Source organism: Triturus cristatus, chromosome 4_1 (genome assembly GCF_964204655.1).
Source record: "Triturus cristatus chromosome 4_1, aTriCri1.1, whole genome shotgun sequence".
In the NCBI taxonomy this organism is placed as follows: Eukaryota; Metazoa; Chordata; class Amphibia; order Caudata; family Salamandridae; genus Triturus; species Triturus cristatus.
The window spans coordinates 795964675-795987771 of record NC_140585.1 but is presented as its reverse complement, the minus strand read 5'-3'; the positions used below and the strand labels follow the sequence as shown (position 1 = coordinate 795987771).

Genomic DNA, 23097 nt, shown 5'->3' with positions numbered 1-23097 from the left:
AATGCTATAGTTTGAACTATTGGCATTGTAGATGACAATGCCTTTTATTTATGTGTTCGTTTTCAAAACTGAGAAAAGGCATTGTCATTTTCAATGCCAATAGCTAAAACTCTCGCAATTGCGAGACCTATTGCATTGCAAATGCTGTTACATCTTCCTCCTTTGTACGCCTGTCTTTCTCTTGGTCTGGGACAAAGACTGATAATGAAAATGAGGCCTCTTGCAAGTCGTAATCTTCCAATAGCTACACACATGGTACATGCGCATGAAGAATACATGGCCATCAGCCTTGCTTCATTACAAAGCATACAAGTACCCCGACAGTCATATCGGTAGCTGGGTCCAGAGGCTCAGTGGACTAATGCATCCACTGCAGGGGCCTGTGTTCGTCACAGGTTCAAATCCCGGTGGGTCCACTCAGCCTTTCATTCATCGGAGGTCGATAAAACGAGTACCATTGAGTTGGGTAAACAATAAACATTTGTTATTCAGCGCCAAGATGCCCACGGGTGAACGTATGCTTTACAAATACATATGTTGTTATGTTATCTCTTCAGGGAAAGCGATGGAAGGGAAAGACGCACGACTGACAGAAACATACAAGTTTCCAGCTGCCTGCCACATAGGTGTACATGTTCTTCCATTTGTTTACATATTAAGTACTAAGGCAGATGGAATTCGGCTTCTTTGTGTATGTAAAACAAAATGGCTCACTGAGCAAGGAGTGGAAGGTTCAAAGCGGGCGCAAAAAAAGAAAAGAGGAGGGGTTCTTTTGGGAAAAATAAACTTGCTAAATTGAGGAAACTGCTAACCTTTCCCCATTTTGAAAAACAACCGAGAACCTCCTATTTTCCACCATGAAGTCATTTTTCTCATCAAAGCCAGGTCTTTGCCGCTTTCTTGCTGGTACCCAGAGATCCTATGGGTAAGTGTGTAATTTTGGAGTTTACTATGACCCAAAGGAGGCGAGATGGGGAAGGACAGACATAGCTGTGCTGTCTGCACTGTTGATACATGATGGGCAGATCCCAGAACACATTTCTAAATCACTCTTTTCTGCACTTTCCAGCACTATTGTACCATTTACACACGCATACTCCATGCCATTGAAAATAAGTTTAACCCAATGACATGTTATTCGGTGATAGGGTAGTAAGCCATGCAGACTTAGAGATTGATTACTACAGTGCAAAGCTCAAATCCCACGTTTATACCACAGAGCGGACATTCCTATGACGACGGTCGGGCTCCTTCCCTTGATCGTCACAGCTTACACCATGTGCTTATGCAATGAGACTGTGCGCTAGGCCTGCATACATTTCTATTTGTATTACTAATTAACATAACAGAACAGGGGCTTATATGTGTAGATGCATTACAATTGAAGACTTTGCGCCTCTCATGAGCGCAGTCCCTCCCACGCTCACCAATGTCAATAAATAGCAAATAAGATACTTAGCTAAGAAACTTCAATGGTAAATGCCTGGCAGACCCTTAAGGTCGGGTACCAAATTGCACCTTGTCCAGCCACGCATCCGAACCTCCCGAAATGGTGGCCGATCATTCTCTTATCTGGCCCCCAAGCTCTGGAATAAGTTACCAACTCACCACCTATCCATAGTTGATCATAGACGTTTCCGCAGAGAACTAAAAACCTGGCTCTTCTCCCAGTAAGCAGACTTTCACTGTCCATCTGCTGCTGTTGTTGCCCAGCGCCATGAGACCTCCCCGGTGATATGTGCGCTCTACAAAAACCGCTGACATTGACATAAGGCTCTGCCCATCTGCATATATACTGTACTTTACAGGTGTCAAAGAAATTCTATGGTATGTATGAAACGGTTCCTATAAATATATAAGACATGCATCCAGGTACAACTGTCTTGGCTGTGCCTCTCCACTGTCGATGCTACCCGCAACACGCTGAAGTGGGTGGATCAGAGCAGAATTTTTTTTCCGTGGTAAATGAAAAGGTGGATTTGCATTTCTGTTCCCTCTAGCCCTCCACACCCTTACACAAGCTGGTTTTACAGGGATTCATTTTCATAACGGCTGCATTTTGAGTATCACTTGCACGACTCGTACACATTTGTCCCGATTTGAGTAACACAAAAGGCGGAAGAAGAAAGACATTTGGTGAAAAAGCCCAAATCCTGCAGCACAGAAGTTCTAGTCCAGTGAAAAGCTGAAGCATTGGCAGGCTTTCCAAGCCTTCCACAATGTTTGGCCAAGGGTCTAAATCCAAGTCTGGTTGTGCCAAGCCAAACATCACCCAGGTGGCAGCTTGATCTCTGGTCTATGGAGCCGGCGGTTTCACTTCTACATTGCACGTGCCACAGTAAGGTTAGATAAATTAGAGATGAAATACTGTAAATGTAAATGACAGAACTCTAAAAATTAAGGAAGGCAAAAATCTCTTGTTGATAGGAATGAATAAAAGACGACTTGGTTGTAATCTGAGGCACCAGAAGCAGCCCTTAATATGCAGGTCAACAAAACGAAAGTAATTCCGATCACAGTCACATTTACAGTGGTCCCAAGGATCAAGGTTCGAACTGACCTCGTAGAGAGAACAGACTTGATGTACAGCTGCTGCAGCATACAGTGCACCTCGTCCACCACTCCACATCTGGATACAAATAAAAAGTGTGAACGGTTTCCAACATAAATACTGGATACGCAGGGAGCACAACCGCAATGGACTGGTTGCATTTCAGGAGCTTCCCTCCAGCAAGCCCAGGCTTCTGATGGCCGGTAGAGTGGAGGCAGTCAGTCTCATATCAACCAAAGGTCTGGCGGCCCCCACCATACTGGCTTTTCAGAAGTCCAGATCACCGCCAAAAGGTCTCGGGGAGGGGAAGAATTATAGATTGTCACTTCTTGCAAAAATCTATCTGATCAAATACACATCAACAAAAGAATCTAATAAAAAAAAAGAACTGATGGGGACCACAGTGGGAGGGAGAATGAAACAGACAACTTATTCAGTAATTAGGGCAATGCAGACGCTTTAAATAGTGTCTGGTCAGGATCCAAACTTCCTGCACCAGGAAACCATGTAAAGATTTGCAACCCATCATTTGCAGGCACAAATACCACAAGAACCAGCCAGCCTAAAGAGGCTAACAGGGACATAATGCCGGGAAACAGAAGATCTGGGGAGCGTACATGCGTATGCTGTGGCCTAGCCACGCCAAAGGACGTTGCCTGCATTGATGAATCTGCCAACACCACTTCCTGAACGACATTCGAACAAATCTCAACGGTCCAACTGGCCAAGGTTCAACCGTTCACTCCCACGGCAACACACGGCCCAGGACACACCCGTGCCCCTTTCCAGCCTGCCCTGTCTTGCGTAGAATCAAGGATGGAACAGCCATGCTGAATACACTGTAACACGTCTAATATTTTATAAACTGTGCTAAAGATAAAGTGCTTGGCTAGATGTCCCCATAGAACGTTCTATGACTCCCAAAATCCTTGTACGCACACACCACTGGTCCACACTACAAGTGGCGTTTCTAAACCACTCCTAAATCACAGTATCAGCCAAAATCCTGTAGGGGGGGGTCCCAATTTAGATTTCTAGGGCATAAAGCCCTTTAAAGTGAGAAAGGAACAATAATTAAGCATCCTTCTAGGGCCATCTTCTGTTCCCACCAGAGGCCCAAGCTTTATTGCTTTCATCAACATAAATTTACAAAGACGCAGAAGCAGACTTCCCAAACATCAACAGCCCTGACCATTAAAAACTGTGTCCCGGAAAAATGTTCTAGTTTATTTGGTATACTCCCCAACTACAGTATATTTATGGTCAAACCCTGTGGTTCCTTAAAATGTTTCATAACTGTCCATCTGCGGCTGACAGTCAGATTAATGGTGGCACAGACGGTTCCCGACAACGTTATTCGATTTTGCTTCGAGTCACTGAAACTAAAGAGTCGTCAGTCCTCCGTGGATGCGTGCTTACCCGCAGCCCGTGCCTGGGCCTTATTTTTGGTGTAAAATCCCCTCTTAAAGGGTCTGCAAGGACTGTGAGGCACAGCAGTGATAACATGTATTGTAAAGAGTATTACGCAGGTGGGCGGAAGTAGAAAGGGCGCAGCAGTTACACGTTTACAGACACTTTGTCCAAGGTAAAATATCGAAAGGTTATTCAAATGACTCGGAGCCCCGCTCTGCCACTGCCCTGAAACGCCTCTCAGGTCAGTGACCCCGGTGTCAATCGGGGTTACGGGGGCGGGGAGAGACTCATTATTAAGCAGCAGGCCAGTGCTATAGATAGTAATGTATGAACTGCAAAACAAAAAGTTCAGTGGAGGTTTCTTACAAGTGTGTGCTTCCACGTGGCAGGGAGAGGGGTACAGATGCACGCGGAGGCGGCTGACGGCCTCGTGTCGGTCTGACACAAAAGGCTTTCTTTCTGCCGTAAATCCTGGACAACAATGGCGAAGGCAGGCCCTATTCTGCACTAGAGGGGGGCAGAGCACAGATGTGCACGGTGGGCGGGTCGCCATCTGCCAGGGCCGACTTGCCGCCACACACAGATCATCAGGCAGGGCATGGATGGGAGGCGGCGGGGTCAAGATGCGCCGGTGCACCTGCTGCACATGTGGCCACTCGATGAATAAAGCAAAAGCCACTGCTTAGCGGACTGGTCACCCCCTACACAAGCAATGCCTACTTATGTGGCTCAACATACAGCTGGGAGGACAGCTATCTTGGCACAATGGAGTGTTAGCCTCTCGCTGGCGTCTACCAGGGGGTCTGCGGCCCGGTCCATTTCTAGAAGATTTTGGCAAGCCTTACTTGATTTCTGTACATTACAGAGTCCTACTAGATTTGCATTCACGGAAAGAAATTTGGGTTGCACTGAGGGGACTTCGGGTACATTTGGCATTAAAACGGGTTGCTTCCTCTAGTTTTGGGGCATTTGCAAGAATTATGGTTTTGACATTCATTTCAGTGTAATTTTAAAGAACTTTCATCAATGTAACTAACCACTTATTTTATTCGTTGTTCATAAATTTGGTTATGATGTCCTCAAGGGTCAAAAGCAGTGCTACGTTGTCACAACAGTCAGTTCAATAAACACCGTGAAGGGGCGTCAACAGTTCCATTTCCATACCAAAGAGAGATCACCTTCCACAAATATTGTGGGTGTATTTTTTTTGGTAGGGGCGCCACTGGCAGGCAATCCAAGTCTAAAATATCTGAAAGCCAAAAAAGTAAGATTTATTTCTAGGGCTTTTCTTAATGATTTATCCTCAGGAAAAGTCATTTTGAGTAAGAGGGTATTTTTGGAAATTAAAAGACTATTTCTCCTTTTACCCACAAATATGGTGATTCCACCTGACAAAAGTCCAGAAAGTAAATGTCGATAGAGTGTACCAATACTCCAATGAGAGCACACAATTGCATGTAGGATTCCATGACAAAACACCAGAGAGGGGAATAGTCCGGTATGTTCAGAATCACAAAAACGGATCTGGAAAATCTGGGACAAATCTCAGCACATCATGAGCTGGGAACAATCCTTGAAAAGGTACTGAACTTTGAGGACTGGCTGCAAACACCGGACACCATCACAATGTTTGAAGTTTCTGCGGAGCCATAAAAAGTCATCCAGCCCAGGGTCAAGTCTGAGAGGGACATGTCATTTGAAGATATAGCCCGCAGAAGGATCCTCCCTGTCACTAGACTGGGAAAAGGAAGCCAATGACAAGGATGTGGTCAAGTTGTCACGCGGGGGACAGAGTTACTTCAGTGATAAGGGCTTCATACAACATATTATCCAAAGAAGAAAGACAGGGCGTGCCTTCATTGAAAGCTTTAATGTTAAATGTTTCAAAGAAGACAATATGGATTGTCATCAATGCTACAAGAATATGTAGAAGTGGCATATCTCCTCTGACCTTGATAATATATATCACGATCAAGACGGCACAGAAGATAGGTCCATGAGACAGCCGACTTCTCACCTCCATAGATGGCCAGGAAGTCTCATATTGCAGAAAATGAGAGGAAGCAACACTAGTCACATTCAGATATGATGGCCTCTCCCGACCACCGATGAGCAAGACTGACTGAATATTGTCATTTTAAAGTCAGTAATGCTGCAGGACAGTGGGGAGTAGAGGGGCTCTTCAATCAGATGGCCCAGGATTTTGCGGCATGGATTAGCAAATGTTCCGGCACAAAAAGAAAACATTTCCGGCACACACCTGCATTTTTTGCCGCATCTTTGCTGCACTTTATTTGGTAAAATGACCTTAATTTTGATGCTGCAAATGATAGAATAGCAAGCTTATTACTGTTATCTAGAAACAAATGAGAATTAACAACACAGCATCAATGCTTTTTGTCAGAGTACATTTGACCTGTGAAGAAGCTTTCTTACTCTATTGTGTGGGCGGCTTCCTTACTCTCGCACGCGGATGCTAAGTAAAATATGTATTTCATCATCAGAAACCCTCTCCTTTTCACTCACATGTCAATGGGCTACTTTGTGTTTAAACCCTTCCAATAATGTTACCAAAAATAGTCATTTTGTAATAACTTGCACTTTGCTGCTTTGGAAATACTTTTTAAAGCGGTAACAGCCAAAATAGCTTTAGTGTGTTCTGTATGTTTGTATGCTTTCTTGTGAACGGGACAGTGACAAAATGCAAATACCTATTATTTTTAAAGTTTATTTTCTGTGTACAGAATCTGCTGCCTAAATAAAGAACACAAACTAGATGTGTACACAAACTAGATGTGTACACAAACTAGATGTGTGTTTTTCTGCTCAGCATGTCCTGGCATGTTACCGGAATATCTCAGCGCTCCATCATAGGTCATAGCAGATGGAACGCAGAGATGGACCACTCCAGGTACAGGAAAGAGAGGTCCATAACTACTTGAATGAAAACCCAAGTTCGGCCTATGGGGAGCCTTTGTAGGGGTGAGCGGTTTAAAAAGGAGCGTGCCACAATTTGTGACGCACAGAATGAAAATGCACTTCATAGAGGGGATTTATCACTGCGCAAAGAACCAATAGTAATGGATTCCAATGTCGATTTCAAGCGCTGCAGATAATACGTGTACCAGTTCCAAACAGTGCTTTACTTATTTTCGCCTTGCAGCGAAGTGTGTTCTGGGAATAGTATTTTCTTGTGAAATGTGGTGAATGCAGGACAGCTTGTCCCATAAGAACTGATTAAGGCAAAAGCATACTAAATTAATTAAGTCCCGGATTAATAATACAAGGAAACAATGGCACTGACTAACCAAGGGTAAAGATGGAGACCACCGTACACGGGAAGAGAGTAAAGCACGGGCAGGCTGGATGGACCGGGTGCTCTCACTGGGAGTGCACATTCGTCCCCTTGGCTTCTTTTCTGAGGAATCTAAAACGGTGGCAGCACGCACATGCACGACATAACGTGCAGCATGAAAGCCAATAGGAATGCAGGAGTGGAAAGCCCTGCAAAACAGAGGCTCTTTTCGCCGGCATTGCACAATTGTGCTGAATTCCCGATTTGCAAAATTGCGAAAAGCTGGCGGGTCTGTTCAATGGGTTATTGTCGCTCTTGGGCCACTAGGCATGAATAATCTCCTGCTCGTATTTTTCATCAATCCTAGCACAACACGTGCAGAGTATGGGGCATGAGGATTACTGTCCAATCCAAGAAGGCGGACAGCACCATGACATGGTTTAAACAATACCAGGGGAACAAGAGTCAGATGGGCTAAGCACTCCAGATTCAAAACAAATTCTGCTGAATGGGCCTAGAGCACTTCATATGCATCAATACATTTGTTTCCATCTAGAAGGCTTGCTTCTTTCTGTATGTTGTGTCACCTGCATCAGTCAAATAAGGCATTTGATACACACCTACCAGCCTCACATCACAGTCGTTTGGTACTGTGCAATATTTGGCTTGTTAACAGCATACGCTATTGGTCTACCTACATTTTTTGACATTAAACAAAGCCATCTCCCCCAGGGACTGAATTACCTCTTTCTGCCCAGCCATTGCTCTGCCAGGTTAAGGTCATCTAATAACATCTTGTTCTCAAGTTAGTTTCACAATTCACTTTAGATACAGATCTCCGAGTACATTACAACACTGTGATCCACATTCTTTTATTTATTCCAAAAACCTGTTTATTGCCAAAGGTGGTGCCAGATCAGAAAATGCGAGCACTGTCTACTGTCTACCTACCATGGAAACAAACTGGACCAAGGCTGTAGCCTAAGAGCTTTTGCTAACTTTCCCTTAATAAGTCATTCGGTTACGTATGGTCTCCTAATCCATCTGACTGAGAGCCACTGGGAGTTTATCGAAACAGACAACAATGGATTGAATTATTAGGTGCTGTACGGTAATGAGAAAGCTTTCGGCTCAGTCTTCACGTTGACTGTGTCTTTGCTAGTTAGTGAAGGAGACAACAAAACCTTTGTCGATTACCCAACTGGTTCTAAATAACTGATGGCATTTTGTACATCTTACCAGTCAGTGACTTGTCCTAGTATTATCAATTTTGGGTCTCCGGATCCCCAGCATCCGTGCTATGGGATGTCTAAAATTACACTACGCCGATGTGTGCATAGAGCTGATCTGCATAGCTCATATATACTGAACCCAAGCTAAGGGCCTCCTGTTTGGCAAAAAGTGTCCTGAGGAAGGTAAATATTAGTAACCCGTTCTTTTCTGGTCCACTGACAGAAATAAAGAAAGATTGGATTGGTAATCAGTTCACCAAAAAGACACAATGACACACAACAGCATGCACAAACTCATACACACCCCTGAATCAGTCAAGTTGTACAACTTACACTTGGAACCCATCAGAAATGTAAAATTGTGTGGACTAAGTTACGTTCTTCACTGTAAACAGAAACAATTCTAAAATGCATGGTATCCTACTTTGGAACAGTGTTTCTTTTCTAGTTGGGAGTTTTATCCTTCCTTAGGAGGCCTGAAGCAGACCATCCCCAGTATCCACGAGCTGTACGGAGGTAAAATACCTTCTATCCAGTTACCTACTTTATTCTCCTTTTTCTTGCCTTTATGGTTGCCTCTGTCATAATTATTACAGCCCACAAGTCACAAACTTAATTAACCATTTGTAATGGTCTTCTTAAAATCCTGAATTTATGTCAACACAATTTGCATTAGGATTTATTTTCTAGATAATATTCTCAAAACCAATCAACAGAAAATGAAAAATCACCACCGTGGTGTATTTGTCAGTTTCCCTCATTTTGGTTTTCATTCATTTCGCCGTGAATAAGAACTAAAAGGAGTTCAATGGATTTGCAATTGAACATTTTTTGCGGTTTTAGGTATAGCCATGTATAATGACAAGAAAGGAGAGATCAGAACATAACACAAGTAATCGAAAGAGGGAGATATGAAGCAAGGAGTCATGGAAACGAGACACACTTAAAGGGGTGGTAAAACACGGGAGACGTTTGAGGATAGATGATGCAATGCATAGAAAACAATAAGGGAAATAAAATATTATGAGGAAAGACGTGTAGGAAATTTGCATGAGGAGAAGTGGAGATTGAGTAAATCAGGAACTGAGGAACTGGGAGGAAAGAGGAATTCAGAAAAGTGCAGAAGAGGCTAAATGATGTTGTAGCTTAGAAAGTCAAGACAATCAGACACCTGAAGAAAGGGAGGCTAAAAAAAAAATCATATATATGTATGATGGATGGGTAGGAGGATGAGGAAATAACACACTAAGGAAGGAGAGTGAGCATATTAGACATTGGGAGTAAAGCGAAAAGGGAGTGGAGACACATTGAGGAACATGGTCGAAGAAACTACAAATGACTGGAGAGAGACTGGAGGAAAAAAAGAATACAGGAGGCAAGATGACAATGAGAAAATTGGGGTGGGGGTGGGGTTATTACTGAAAATGGGGCGCACTTCCTGCTAAATACAGGAAGCTGGCCTGTCAATAGAGGATTATTTGACGAGCAAGCATGGCCAATGATGAAGCATGACACCCGGGGTGGAGGGGCATTGGGGACATTCCGTTCAACTTCTTTTGCGTTTTGATTTTAGTCCTAATCATGTTAAAGTACTTACAGGGACTCCAGGGCTCCCCAATGTTAGGGTAATTCCCAAGGCGAAGACCTCATGTTTTTCTGTAGAGTGGAACTAGTAGATGGATGACAGAAAAGGATAAACAGCTGAGGGGATGGAAGAGAAGTCACAGGAATGCCTTCATGTGGATGCTGCATCAACTCACCAGACAATGATATGCTTTGGGTCTAATGGGTTCTATAACACTGAGAGAACCAAATTTGCTAGAGTTGTTAAAATCGTTTCTATTCGGTTACAGCAAAAGGCCAGAAATCTGTTGTTTCTGAAAAAAGAACATCTTTCCATAGGTTATAGAATTAATTAGAGTTTCATGTTGTATATAATTATCAAACATCAATAAACCACACAGCGGCAGTTATCACGCCAGTTCCAGGACGCCGCTGGTGGTTTTTAGTGGTTTGCAAACACGGCGATGCTCTACCTTATTGCTGAGCGGGGAGATGATAAAAGTATAGTTTGCCCCGAGGAGCAGGATTACCCAGAAGACAAACAGTCTGTGCTCTGCAGCTCAGATTCAAGTCACAACAGAGCAAATGCACTGCTTGGCCCCCACAAATACAAGTCTTAACTCAGAGCAACCCATCACAAACTCCTGTGCCAACTTCCCAATACAAACCTGCAAATGTCCTGGCATCCTTTCCCCCTCTTAAGCTCCAATTAGGACTCGGCTGCAAGTCCTGGTTTGTTTTCATAACAGTTGTAATATTTTATAATCAAAGGAGACCTTTTTTTTTTTTTTTTTTTTTTTAAAGCCGAGGATATGGATGGATTGTTTTTTTGTATTACTCAACTGAGAACGAAAGGTGCGCACACTCGGTCTACGTCGTGTCGCATGGAAAAATCGCACCACAGATTCAAAACTTAACAGGACTGTCGAACGTATTCAATTAGGGAAGTTTTAAGCGAGTGCCTCCGTTTTTGCACATAATATAGCTGAAAATGATGCAGTGAGGGCAAGGGAGCTGCAGCAGTAAGGCCTACTTCGGGCCGCAGACTGAGCATGTCGGCATCTTTGGTCATTGTGCGACAGAAGTTGATCTGCCAGGATTTACTAAGCTTGTAGAGCAACTTCCATTTAAAGCATCATATTTTAACCCCAGTTTCAAGGACTATGACCATCAGTTATTCACTCAGACTTTTTTCTATTGAAAGTCAGGAAATCTGGCTAAACTTCATGTTAAATACAGGCAGCCCCAGGGTCACATGGTCCCAGGTCCAATACGTTTTTGTTTCTTAACTCTAGATTCAGTGTAGTGGGATGCTGGACTCTTTTGAGGCCGCTCCGACAGCTTTACCCCAAACCACAATTAATTCTAAGAAAGCAAAACATCAGGTTTATGGTGCTCCACCCAACAGCATTACACCACTGCTGAGTCAAAGGCCTGGACATCTGCAGAGTGGTCTTCTCCCCTGGCCGTCCAGACTGTATAAAACCAAGTCAGAATGTTTGAGGGACTTTTCATGCCAATGGGTCATAATCCAACCCGCTGTATCCTTCTCACGGGCAGATCTCAGGATGCCCCACTCTACGGCTGCTGCTGATCCTGAATACCACAAAGGATGGCGAGTGTGGTTTCCACAAATAACTTTGCTAAGCATCCTCCTGCTTCCACGCCTTCTAAACTATTCTGGATTAAAAATGATCCCCGGTCATGTGCTGGTCGAACTTTAAAGAAACGCAGATAACACAGAAGAGGCTGGCTGACATTCCAGCTAATCATTTGGATTAGCTGGACACTGTGCTGCACATGGCCAGGCGAAAAAACCACACAAGGAAATTTGAACAATATAAATTAAAGCAATAACTAAAATCCATAAGCAGCTTCATACATCAACAACACGTTCCAAGATGGAATTGGCAAGAAACTGAAATTTCCTCTCCAACAGGTCAACGGATGTCCAAAACCACTGCCTCCAGTAAAGCACATTTGTAACAAGCCATCTTGGATTTGCAGTGGGGTGTTGAACTTCAAAGATAGCTTCATGAAAAGTAACAAAGTTTAGTGTTCGGTAAACAAACAATAACTGTATTGTGCTCACTATAAAACCCAAACATGCTAGAGCAGGATCCTTGGAAGAGCTCAAGAGTGAGTACAGAACAATTCATACACTGCAGCGGAGCGGACTCTCCTGAAGTGCAATGCAAGATTCGGCAGGGAGATCGAACAGCGGGCATGTACTGGGCTTATATATCCCAGGTGTGTGGAAGGCGACAGTTATCAGGCTCAGTTTCACTGCTTTCGATGCTAAGGAGCAGCTTACTCCTCCATCAACAGCAAGAATAGGTTTTCCACAGCATTTTTCTGGTGCAAGATCAGGGTAATGACCACACAGAGCAGACGACCGAGCCGCACCTCCACAATCAGGTATTAGCACAGAGGGGGTGTGAACCTTCAGCCACGTTTGCAGATTGCGTTCTTGCCATCAGGTTCTCTGCTGCCCTAGGGTCTATTATAGATCTATGCATGTCCTGCTTATCTGCTCCCTGTCTCGGTTACATTAGCCAGTTTTGGACAGCACTGTGGGGATCACGAAGAGATCCTCACTATCTTCTTTCGTTGCAATCTCAAGTCACCTCTATAATGGATGGAACCAGGGTACCTCCTGCATCCATCTTAGATTGAATGGAAATGCAGGAAAATGGTTCAATCTTCCAATCCTCAAGCAAATTAGATATTTTGAGACCACTTCTCATCACAGAACTCCCCCAACCTGTTGTTACCATAACAGCTAATCAAGGCCTCAGGAATCCACATCTGAATGCTCAGGCGCGACAAAGCCACCCTAAGCTACCACTGAGGCTCACCACTGACACTGCAGACGGTCACGGCATCACCAGCGCATTCGGCAGCGGCTTCCACTGCTACAGTGTTAGTGCAGCAACAACTCTGAATGATGAAGTCCCCTAGCTTTCCAGTAAATGTCCAGAAACTTGCTGGCGCTTGGATGGTGATGGAAATTTGAATGAAAAGCATCCATTCGTTCACCCAGCCTCTATTCTGCTCCCTGAAGGCTGAAACACCATGTTCAAAAAGTGGCACAAATGTGCAGTAGGTGTCCTTTGTGAAATAAGTAATTCACTGTGCCATCCTGCTCTTTGGTAGCAGCAGTGCTTGATCTGTAATAAAAATAAGTGCCAGTTACCAAACCTTTTCTGAAGGCTCAGGAGGCTGAGTGAGGAGAGGGCATGGTTCAGGGAAGGAAGGACCTCTCCCCGGTTCTTCAGCTCTATTCTAGGTCTGGTCGGACAGCAGCATGCATAAGAGCCAGAAGGCACACCAAAGTGCTTCTTTTATTTCCATCATGAATTGTGGCAATAGAAGAAGGGCTGCTAATATGACACATGGTAAAGTAGAACTGTCTTGGCTGTCCTAAACAAGGCCTGCTCTGCTCTCTGCCTCCGCGTGTCTTATTAAGGCAGCACCAAACTGGAAGGGGACAATGTGGACGATAGTAGAGCGTCCAGGTCCCCATAAGAAGAAGTTCAGGTGGTAACTAACAGCACACATTAAGCACTGAGAAGCAGTGAAGTCATTCTTAAGGCATCCAGCCAACTACTTCACCTGGGGCCCAGCGGTGAATAGTGCTCCATCCGATTGCAAGGGCACTATCGAGAAGAGAAATGCAGAACGGAGGGAGAATGGGCCAGAGCACCATCAGATATCAGTGCACCCTTCAACATGTGACAAGGCACAGCACACAATGGATTATGTTCTGGAACTTTTGTCACGTGTTTATGTCGCAGATGACATACATGGGCATCGGTCATGTCTGCACCAACACTGTTGAAGAAAGAGACACACAGTGTGTAGATTGCACCACTGCACCCATCTTTTTAGCACCCGGCCAGATGTATTAAAATCAAAGTTATTCGAACAATAAGTGCTGATTGGAACCTTGACTTTTCTTTAACGGCAAGTCTCATACAGGAGGGGAATAGTAGCATATGATCGTTCGCATTGTCATGCATAACAAATGTAAGAGCTGGTCGTATTTCTTATCTGAGGCGTCAACATATAAAAACCTGCATGCAGCAGTTATGCAGTTGGGTCTTTGGTGCTGTGACAATACATTACTGTCTTTGTGAGGAGAGGAGTAAGAGTAGCTCCTAAAGAGTCATGCAAGTCTGTGTAGGCCGCCCAAGGACAACCATTTCATGGATCTTGGAGAACACATTGCGGCGACTGAGTGATTAAAGTTTGAGCAGCAAATGGTTTGCGATACCGAGCTGAGCGAGGGCTGGATATTTCCTGAGCTGCTGCCTAAAATAATCCACAGGAAGAGGCTGTTGTGGAGCAATATGACTGTTTCTTCATCCGTGCTCAGCCGTATCTTTGTTTCCTCTGAGCGTCCCACGATGGTCCAGAGTCGCGAGGCGTTGTGGAAAACTCCAAAGCTGCTGGAGGACATTAGTAACTGGGACCAGCAGTTCAAGTCAGGACTATTATATCGAGCTCCGATATATATCAAGGCAATTATTGATCTACTATTATTAAATCTGCAATGACAATACTTTGGGAGACGGTATACCAAACCTGTAGGTCGATATTTTGACTGCAATATTGTGGTGCATCAAAGGTTGTATCCTTTTCCACACAATTTTTTTTATATCATATATATATATTCCCAGCATGTGACCTATTCCAAAGTCACGGTTCGAGGCGCACACTGACAAAGTAAGTTTTAAGGATTTATTAGGTTACACGAATAAATGGACAGATGCGTTTCGGCTACGCCTTCCAAAAAATTATTTATATATATATATATATATATATATCAAACGCTTGAACACACCGAAATATGATGCTTGAACACCAAAGCAAGCTTGAGTGAGAGGGATAGCGACGGCTGAACCTTGGAAAGTATCTTTGACTCCTGGCATCGCAGATCCAATACCGATGTGGCCACCGGCGAGCTGTTGAAGGAGACAGGAGAGATCAGTCCCGGAAATGAATTGAGTTGATGCAGAGACGGCTATCCTCATGGAAAGGATCGCACTCAATCCCCACATGCCAGAACTGAAAAAAGAGACTCACATATACTCTTCAAGAGAGAGTGCCACCCAGCACAAAGCAACAGGCCTCTTAGCTCAGCACTTGCAAAGCCCAGAACGATTTATAGACCACAAAAACGGAACTACAAAGAACCACATGAATGCAATCCACACGACTACTCCTTCAGATTGAAGGGCGGTACCGACAGGACTTTCTCATTCCATACCCTGGATCCTGAAGGGTCATTATTTGTCTCATTATTTGCAGCATTTAGGCTCATCTTTTCTTCTTCAACCCCTATCCCAAATGCGCCATCATTAAGCACTTCTCAGAAGATCAGGAAGAAACATTCCCCCTTGGTGAAGTAGGCGGCCTTGGACGCCAGAAAAAATAATACTGGCATAAAAATTAATGTCCGAGCACAGTAAGAGTATGGATTTTATTTTCAAGGGACAGGTCTTTGAGCACATTCACAGCCCATTACCCTATGAGCCCTACCTACTGGGAAAGATGTTTAACTCGTGTGATAAGGACGCTAATTTTTCACAAGTCTACATGGAATAATAAGGGCACTCTTTATTATACACAAGTTCTACAAGCTCATATTTGAAGCAGCCATCAACACTGGGTTGAATGATGCATCAGCGCGGTCACAATACTCAGAAGCCGCTTAAAGCAAATTTCCACTCCACACCATGTAATTCAAAAGAATCTAGTCACATTTTAAGTTGTGTATATATTTAATAAGCTTCGAGCAGCAGATTTTTAGAAACTAATTAAATCATAGGTCGAGGGAAGGCAATGGAGCGCACGAAAGCCAAAATTATACCCCATACAAAGGATTTCCAGGAGAAGGCCTGCAGAATGGGAAAACACTGAAGATAATACTCAAATAATCTAGATAGTAGTGCACATGCAAGGTCCTAACAAAGAATGGAAGGAGACCTAGTGGCTCAATGAAGAATCTGGGCTTTGTGATTGTCATCGAGGAGAAGAATGTCCAGCTGTTCCAGGACACTGTGCATTAGTACCCTTTCACCATTCTCACTAGACAAAAATATCAAGCAACTGGGGCTGTTTTTGTCCCTTCTCCCTTCGAGTAAACCTCCGTGGTCCAGAACCCTTTTAGTCACATTGTAAACGACAAGCAGAAAGCAAACACGATCCTTTGAAAGAGTCACTTAGTAACTACACGATTTTGGCCACTGGTTTGAGTTCTCCTACTGTTCCCTATCCCTCCATTGACTCTCTGAGTCACACAGTCCTCATACTTCCTGTCATGGTCAAAGTTATCACCTCTTTCACAACAATGTAGAAATATCAGGCGTGGCCAAGAGACCACTGTAGTGTTTCCTCCCTCTCATAGTCACATCATCCCTCAACTTCACATACAGACAATTAGGCTCTTCATCAGATGACTGAGGAAGCTGCGATATCACTTAGATAGCATGCATGATAGAGTCTCTGAGTGGAGGGCAGCAAAGCTAAACTTGAGTTACAAAATGATTTTTGATAAACAAAATATAGCCCATTTCTCATAATGTGTGTTGGACTTGGCACTTTCTGCAGGGTCACCCCCAAACCTTTTTGTCTTTGCCCTCCACTTTTTGCAAACTTCATTTTTGTTTGTCTTAGGACTCCGTGCACTTTACCACTGCTAACCAGTGCTAAAGTTCTTGTGCTCTCCTTAAAACATGGTCGAATTGGTTTGTACTCAATTGACATAATTAATTGACTTGCAAGTCCTTATTAAAGTGGCACTACATGAGCCCAGGGCCTTTAAATAAAGGCTACTAGTGTGACTGCAGCACTGATTGTGCTACCCACTTAAGTAGCCCTTTCGACATGTCTCAGGCCTGCCATTGCAGAGCCTTTGTGTGCAGTATAAACTGCCATTTCAACCTTGCAGAGTAAACCGTTTGCCAGGCCCAGACTATCCTTTTTAATTCATATAAGGCACTCAGAAGGCAGGGTGCAATGTATTTAAAAAGGAGGACATGTACTTTTAAGTTTTCCGTGTCCTGGTAGTGAAAAACTCAAATTCGTTTTTCACTACTGCAAGGCCCATCCCTCCAACAGGATAACATTGGAGTTACCTTATTACATTTTATAAATGTAATTGGCAAATGGGAAGAGATAACCAGTTCATGTTTGGTGTTTCTGGAATCCTAATCTAAAATCCTAATTTATGGTGAAGTTGGATTTTAAATTACAATTCTGAAAATGAAACGTTTAGAAAGTTGAATTTTTTTTTGCCTTAGCCATTTGGTGCCTGCAGCCTGTCTCTGGGTCACATAACTGGGTGTGGGTGACAGTTGGCAGTTGGGCTTTGTGTATCCCTCCTAGAGAGCCACACACAATGGGAGTTTAGATGTGACTGGATGGGCCATCACTGGCAGGACGGGAGGGAGGAGATTGGAACAGCCCTGCTTACACTTGAATAGCCTGTGCCCTGCCGCCACACAAAGGGCTGCACTCCTCCTGTAGTTAGTCTGGAGCCAGGGCAGAGAAGGCAGGACACCTGTGCACTTCAAAAGCATGCCCTCAGAAGCTTCTCCCCACTTCAAAGGCACAGCTGTGTATAAAAGGACCTCAGATACCACCAGCTCAGTACACTTCAGGATACTCAGCCAGGAAGAAGGACCGCTGTGATGCTAAAGAACTGCTACTCTGCTGGACTGCTTTGCTGTGCGGACCTTCTGCCCTCTTGCTTGAGTGAGAAGGACTGGACCTACATCTCTTGAACCCAGAGTGACTAAAAGGGCTGGTTGGCTGGCCACTTGACCTGAAGCCTCAGGAACATAAGAGGCTTCCAACAACCTTACATCTGCACCTGGACTCTCTACCATCTGTAAGTGTACCCTGCCAAGTGGTGCCACCACAGTCCTGGAACCTTGGAATTGAGCTTAAGGTATTTTGCTAGCCTCCGTGGATCCAGCAGAACAGACACATCTCCTCTGTTGTGTGGCACAACCCCAAGCAGAACTGATGCATCTCCGCTGATGTGTGGATTAGACCGGTTGCAAAGACTTACATGACTGCCAAAGCCCGCAACGCCTTCAGAACCACCACTGCGCGATGCATCCTTGGTGCTGGGTCTCACATCTCTCAATCGATGGCAGCCTTGATGGCTCCGGAACGCAGCTTCACAAATCCTCTGAACCAACATATCGCTTCGACTGAAAGACATATCCCGGACTCCAGACTTCACATCGCAAACCCTGTCGAAGGGATCAGCAACGTCGATGCAACAGGACCTCGCACCACGGAACAGAATTATCACCTCGGCTGCGCGATGCATCTTCAACACAAATCCACGCAAGGCAAACCAGAACTTAAGGTACTCTGTTCAGTGGGCATAACTGGGTCTCTGTAGCTAACCCGTGCTGGATTGTGGTCGGCCTGAACTTGTGATTTTGTACTGGTTCAACGCGACAAGATACCCACAGTTGGTGCTTTATGCCTTTTGCCACTATTTTCTTTAAAAGGTTTCAAATTTTATATTTCCAGTTCTACTAATTGGATTTTTGTTGTTTTGTTCTTGTTTTATTTATTAAACTCTAACAGTGACTATACCAAAATAGAGGCTTGTTTTCTACACATCACAAAAGATTTCAATTTCCCCACAAACATGGTATCAAGACAGGGGTAACCTGTTCTGGGTGGAGTGTGGAGGAAAATGCTGCTCCTTTAGCTGCGGTGCACATGCACAAACCGCAAAAAGTACATCTTAGCTGGAAGGGTGATTTCTGGTCTCCAGAATCTATCAGTGAAGTCATCAGAAGCCCGCATGGTTGCAAATGATATCAGGTAGCTACATGGTATACTGACCCTGAAACAATGGGCAATGGAGGCCATGTACATAAATAACCTCCTTATGTGGTCGACAAAATGATGCACAAATTCCAACTGTGACAAGTGCACAAATATAAATCACCCACAACTCCTAAATATACCGCTATATACCTCAAGGCCGTGTGGACAAAGAGGATTTCACTGGTGTTAATTTATTCATGGATGTTTACCCATTGTCGATCCAGGAAAACAGCTCCATTCTCTAGTTCCAAACGCTACGGCAACAATACTCCCACAATCCTGTCACCCCCAACTATGCAACCTCTAAGAAAGGACAGCAGCAGCAAAGTGCAGTCTTGCCACAGGGACAGTAAATGCATAACCACCAACGCACATCCGTGAGGCGACAAAACTCAAAGTACTAACTATGAATCATGGTGGCAAAATTAAATGGGAGTTGGTACATGCCTGTAGCAATGGTATGGTTTATAATCGTGTGTATTCGGTAAAACAATGAAAGACAAACTGTTGTGATAACTAGATGAGAAATGCACCAGTAGAGGAAATTTACAGACCAGTACTGGCCTGGAAAGAAGGTTCTCCTGGCTTCACGGAACCCAGAATGTGGTGATGCTTAAAAATTACATTAAGACATGTTAAGATAGGAAGATGCATAAACTGTGGGATTCTAATACAATAGGATCAGGGTTGAGCTTTATAAGCTGGTATATCATGATAGAAAAACCTGGACAGACGCATACCTTCCCAGTTCAAAACACCTTGAGACAGAAAAATTCCTCACTCTCAAAGGACAAAAGTTATGCATTACAAGAAATCCGTATCCAACACTCTATTAGGATATATCGATGATATGTGTTCACTGGAACCTTGCTTTGTTTCATATAGCGCTCAATCACATAAAGCCATGCAAACATACTGCAATTTACATATAGCGCTTAACACACCAGGTCTGGCGCAGCATAGGAGTTCACAGTCCAATAAAGTTATGTTCTAGGCAACACTAAGACATTATAATGCGTTAAAATGTAAAATGTGTTTTTCTGCCACATTCATCATTTGTCCTCAATGTATTAGCTGGCCAACAAGCAATACCCTGGAGCTAAAATAAACAATCATATAATGCTGGACTAAAACGGGGCTTGTAAATCAACATCAAAATTAGACTCAACCCTAAATCATGAATGAAATACCATTTGACTAGACAAGTCTAACTTGCACAAGTATGAAGAGGAAATAGAATATCAAGTTTGCTGGCAAAGATATTTTATTTCATGTTGGGATATATCACTGCTTCATTCACAGTAATCCTCAAAACTCTCCCATTTTGTGTTTGTATTGAACAACTTTCTGTTGATCGATTCAATGATCCATCAGCATACAATCACGTGTTTACAAACGTATACTTTTTTGTTTTGTCATTTCAAACACTTTACACACCCTCAGCATTTGACTGCATTACCCAACACACAAATGGGGAACAATCCACAAATATTGACCAAGCCATAGAACATAGCATTGGCATTTCGGAGGCAGCCGATAAATAGCTCCACAATATCAGTGGTCATTACCTGTTACACAGATATCTTCGTTCTCCCCTTTCATATGGATCTTGCACCTCATACACGTTAGCATCATAGTCTTCCACGCTGCTAGAATTCTGCCATTCATAAGATGCATCTTTATCCGAGTGCAAGGCGAATGGCAGGTTCTCATACTCTGGAATTTCTTCATAGTGACGGACATTTTCATATTCCGCTTGGGAAAGGCTGGTCTCAAAATCCAAAAGCTGATCGGATGGGTTTTGCACTGAAAGTGTACATGGATCCCCTAATGATCCAGAACGGTGACGGGTGGACATGTCCGCCTGACTCTCATCCTTCAGTCTTTTCTTTTGCGACTCTGGACTACAAGAGTCGACAGATTGTGCTTTGCTAGGTTTGATTTTCCTATCTCCAAATGAGGGAGTCGAGATGAAATTGTGGCCAACCCTGTTTCCTTCCCCAGAAGAAAAACCAGGTGTGGTGCTGTCTCCAGACTGGCTCCCTTTACACAAGAAACGTTGGAAATCGCTTTTTATTATGCAGACCGACAGTTTCATGTTGAGGAGCTTTTTGAAAGTACTTTTCTTTGGAGAGTCCTTGGGAGACTTGTCAATTCGTTCCATGTCAACGGATGATAAGGACTTTGCTCTAGGCTTTGTTGTAACTGTAGACTGAGCATGGTTGGAAGACAACTTTAAGGATTCCGGGCTGCCTGAAAATGGAAGAATGGGCCGATGTAGTTTCCAGACTGGTTTCTCAGAAGTCTGCTTTGTCAGGTCCTCTGACGGTGGAACACAACATTCTTTGCCCAATGCATGTCGTAGTCTAATTTCATTCACAACCCCTTCAGAATGTTTTTCGGCATTAGAAACAAAACAACTTTTTTCAACTGTCTCCTCAGACGCAGCTTTCTTAAGCTGTCCGGCTGCTGGCAAACTGTGTCTTTGGGGTTTCTTCGGCACAACCCTTGGGGAACTTTCAGCTTTCAACTGAAGCCCTTTGTCCTTCTTTGGTGAAGAAGAGACCGGGCCATTGGTTGAAGATACATGCTGACTGCACGTTATTTTGAGCTGCTTTGGTAAGCTCATGGAGAGAGAACAACATCTTATGAAACTTGACCTTTTCTCCACAGTACCAGGTTCAATGGAATCTTCATCTTTGTCAACAAGGTTTGGTGTGAATCCCAGATCGCTATCCAGTGTGTGGTCGAGCATTTCTTCCACAACGGAGGAATCCTGTGCAGTCACAGTGCCAACGTTCTGACTTTCCAAGCACTCTGTATCAGGAGGCACCTCTAGCAAGGACAAGTCCATGCTCTCACACAAAGAACTTGTTTTCTCGTTCATATGGTTCACATTTCCCAGCTGCTCTTCCTGATAGGAAACGCTCTCACAAAGTACATTGATTTTTGTCAATTTCTTCAACGCAGATTCAACAGATTGGAGGGCAGGAGCCTCTGAGCAGCTCGGCTCAAGCGTCTCATCGCCTGGAGAATCTACACAGTCTTGGCGGACGAGACAGGCAACACGTACTGTTCTTGGCTTTGGGACTGGTAGTACTTTTGCTGGTGGCCCTAAAGAGGTTTCTTTAACACTGGTCTCATGTACATTTCCAACTACTGTATTTGCATTGTCTGTTTTGCAATTTAGAACATTTTCTTGGTCCATTGGAGACACATTTTTCTTGCCTCTTTTCGGACTATGGCAAGATTTATTAGCTTCACACACTCTGTCATTTGACATGATGATGGTTGGTTTCACTATACATTCTTCAGAGCTGGATACAGGTAAGCCAGAGCTGACACCTTCCATCTCCTCATTTTTGCATTTGCTGCCTTTTCCTTGAAGATCATTATTGGAGTCTTTGTGCTTGAAACAGCAGTTCTTGGAAAACATATTTCTACAAAAATCATTTTTAACATTAGCTTCTAGAACACAGGTGTTGAATACTATCTGATTTGTGCTTGTTCCTTTTTCACCCAGGTTATCCTTTTTCCACCTTGTTTTGGCATATGGTGTTGGCTGCCTACATATTTCACTATTTTGCAAAGTGAGTTTTTCAAGCTGTTCAAAGACAGTCTGGGTGTTATACAAGTTCCCCCCATTCCCCAGCTTGTGGTTACACTTGAAGTTACAGGAACACATGGAGATGATGTAAGAACGATCCTCGGTGTCGTTGCCTGATGTGCCATTCTTGCAATTTAAGAAGTCCAGGCTCTCAGAGCGGTTACTTTTGAGCTCCTCCAAACTGGTATTTTTATTGAAGGCTGATGGCGTCCTCTGCTCACGAAAAGAGGAGCTTTTCAGAACTTTTGGCTTTGGTGCTATTACCGGTTTGGACTTCTTCGAAGCTTGCAGAACATTGGTGATCAATGACTCTGGCTTGGGCGCCAATGGAGGATGGACAGCAAACTTGGGTTTAGGAGCCACAGGAGGCTTTTTGAGATCTAAAAAAAAAAAAAACAGAAGGAAAATATTTTACATGAACATCATTTTCTATGTTTTAGCAACATCTCATGAAATTATTAATGCCAGGATCCTTGCTGCGATACGGATCACAAACATAGTAGGACTTCACATACAATTCTTTCATTAAATTCATTATACTTTGTACAGGCTACCGACCCACGTTCTAGGTTCA

At 43.7% G+C, this 23097-nt stretch overlaps 1 protein-coding gene across 2 annotated transcripts in view; it reads right to left on the bottom strand.

Annotated features, from left to right (window-relative positions):
• Positions 1 to 23097, bottom strand: part of FGD6 (FYVE, RhoGEF and PH domain containing 6) — a 221018-nt gene that overhangs the window by 160272 nt on the left and 37649 nt on the right. For both annotated transcript variants that reach the window (XM_085653387.1, XM_085653388.1), the window contains exon 2: positions 20485 to 22903. In XM_085653387.1, coding sequence (XP_085509513.1) covers positions 20485 to 22903 — 2419 coding nt within the window. The remainder of the gene's footprint in view (positions 1 to 20484; positions 22904 to 23097) is intronic.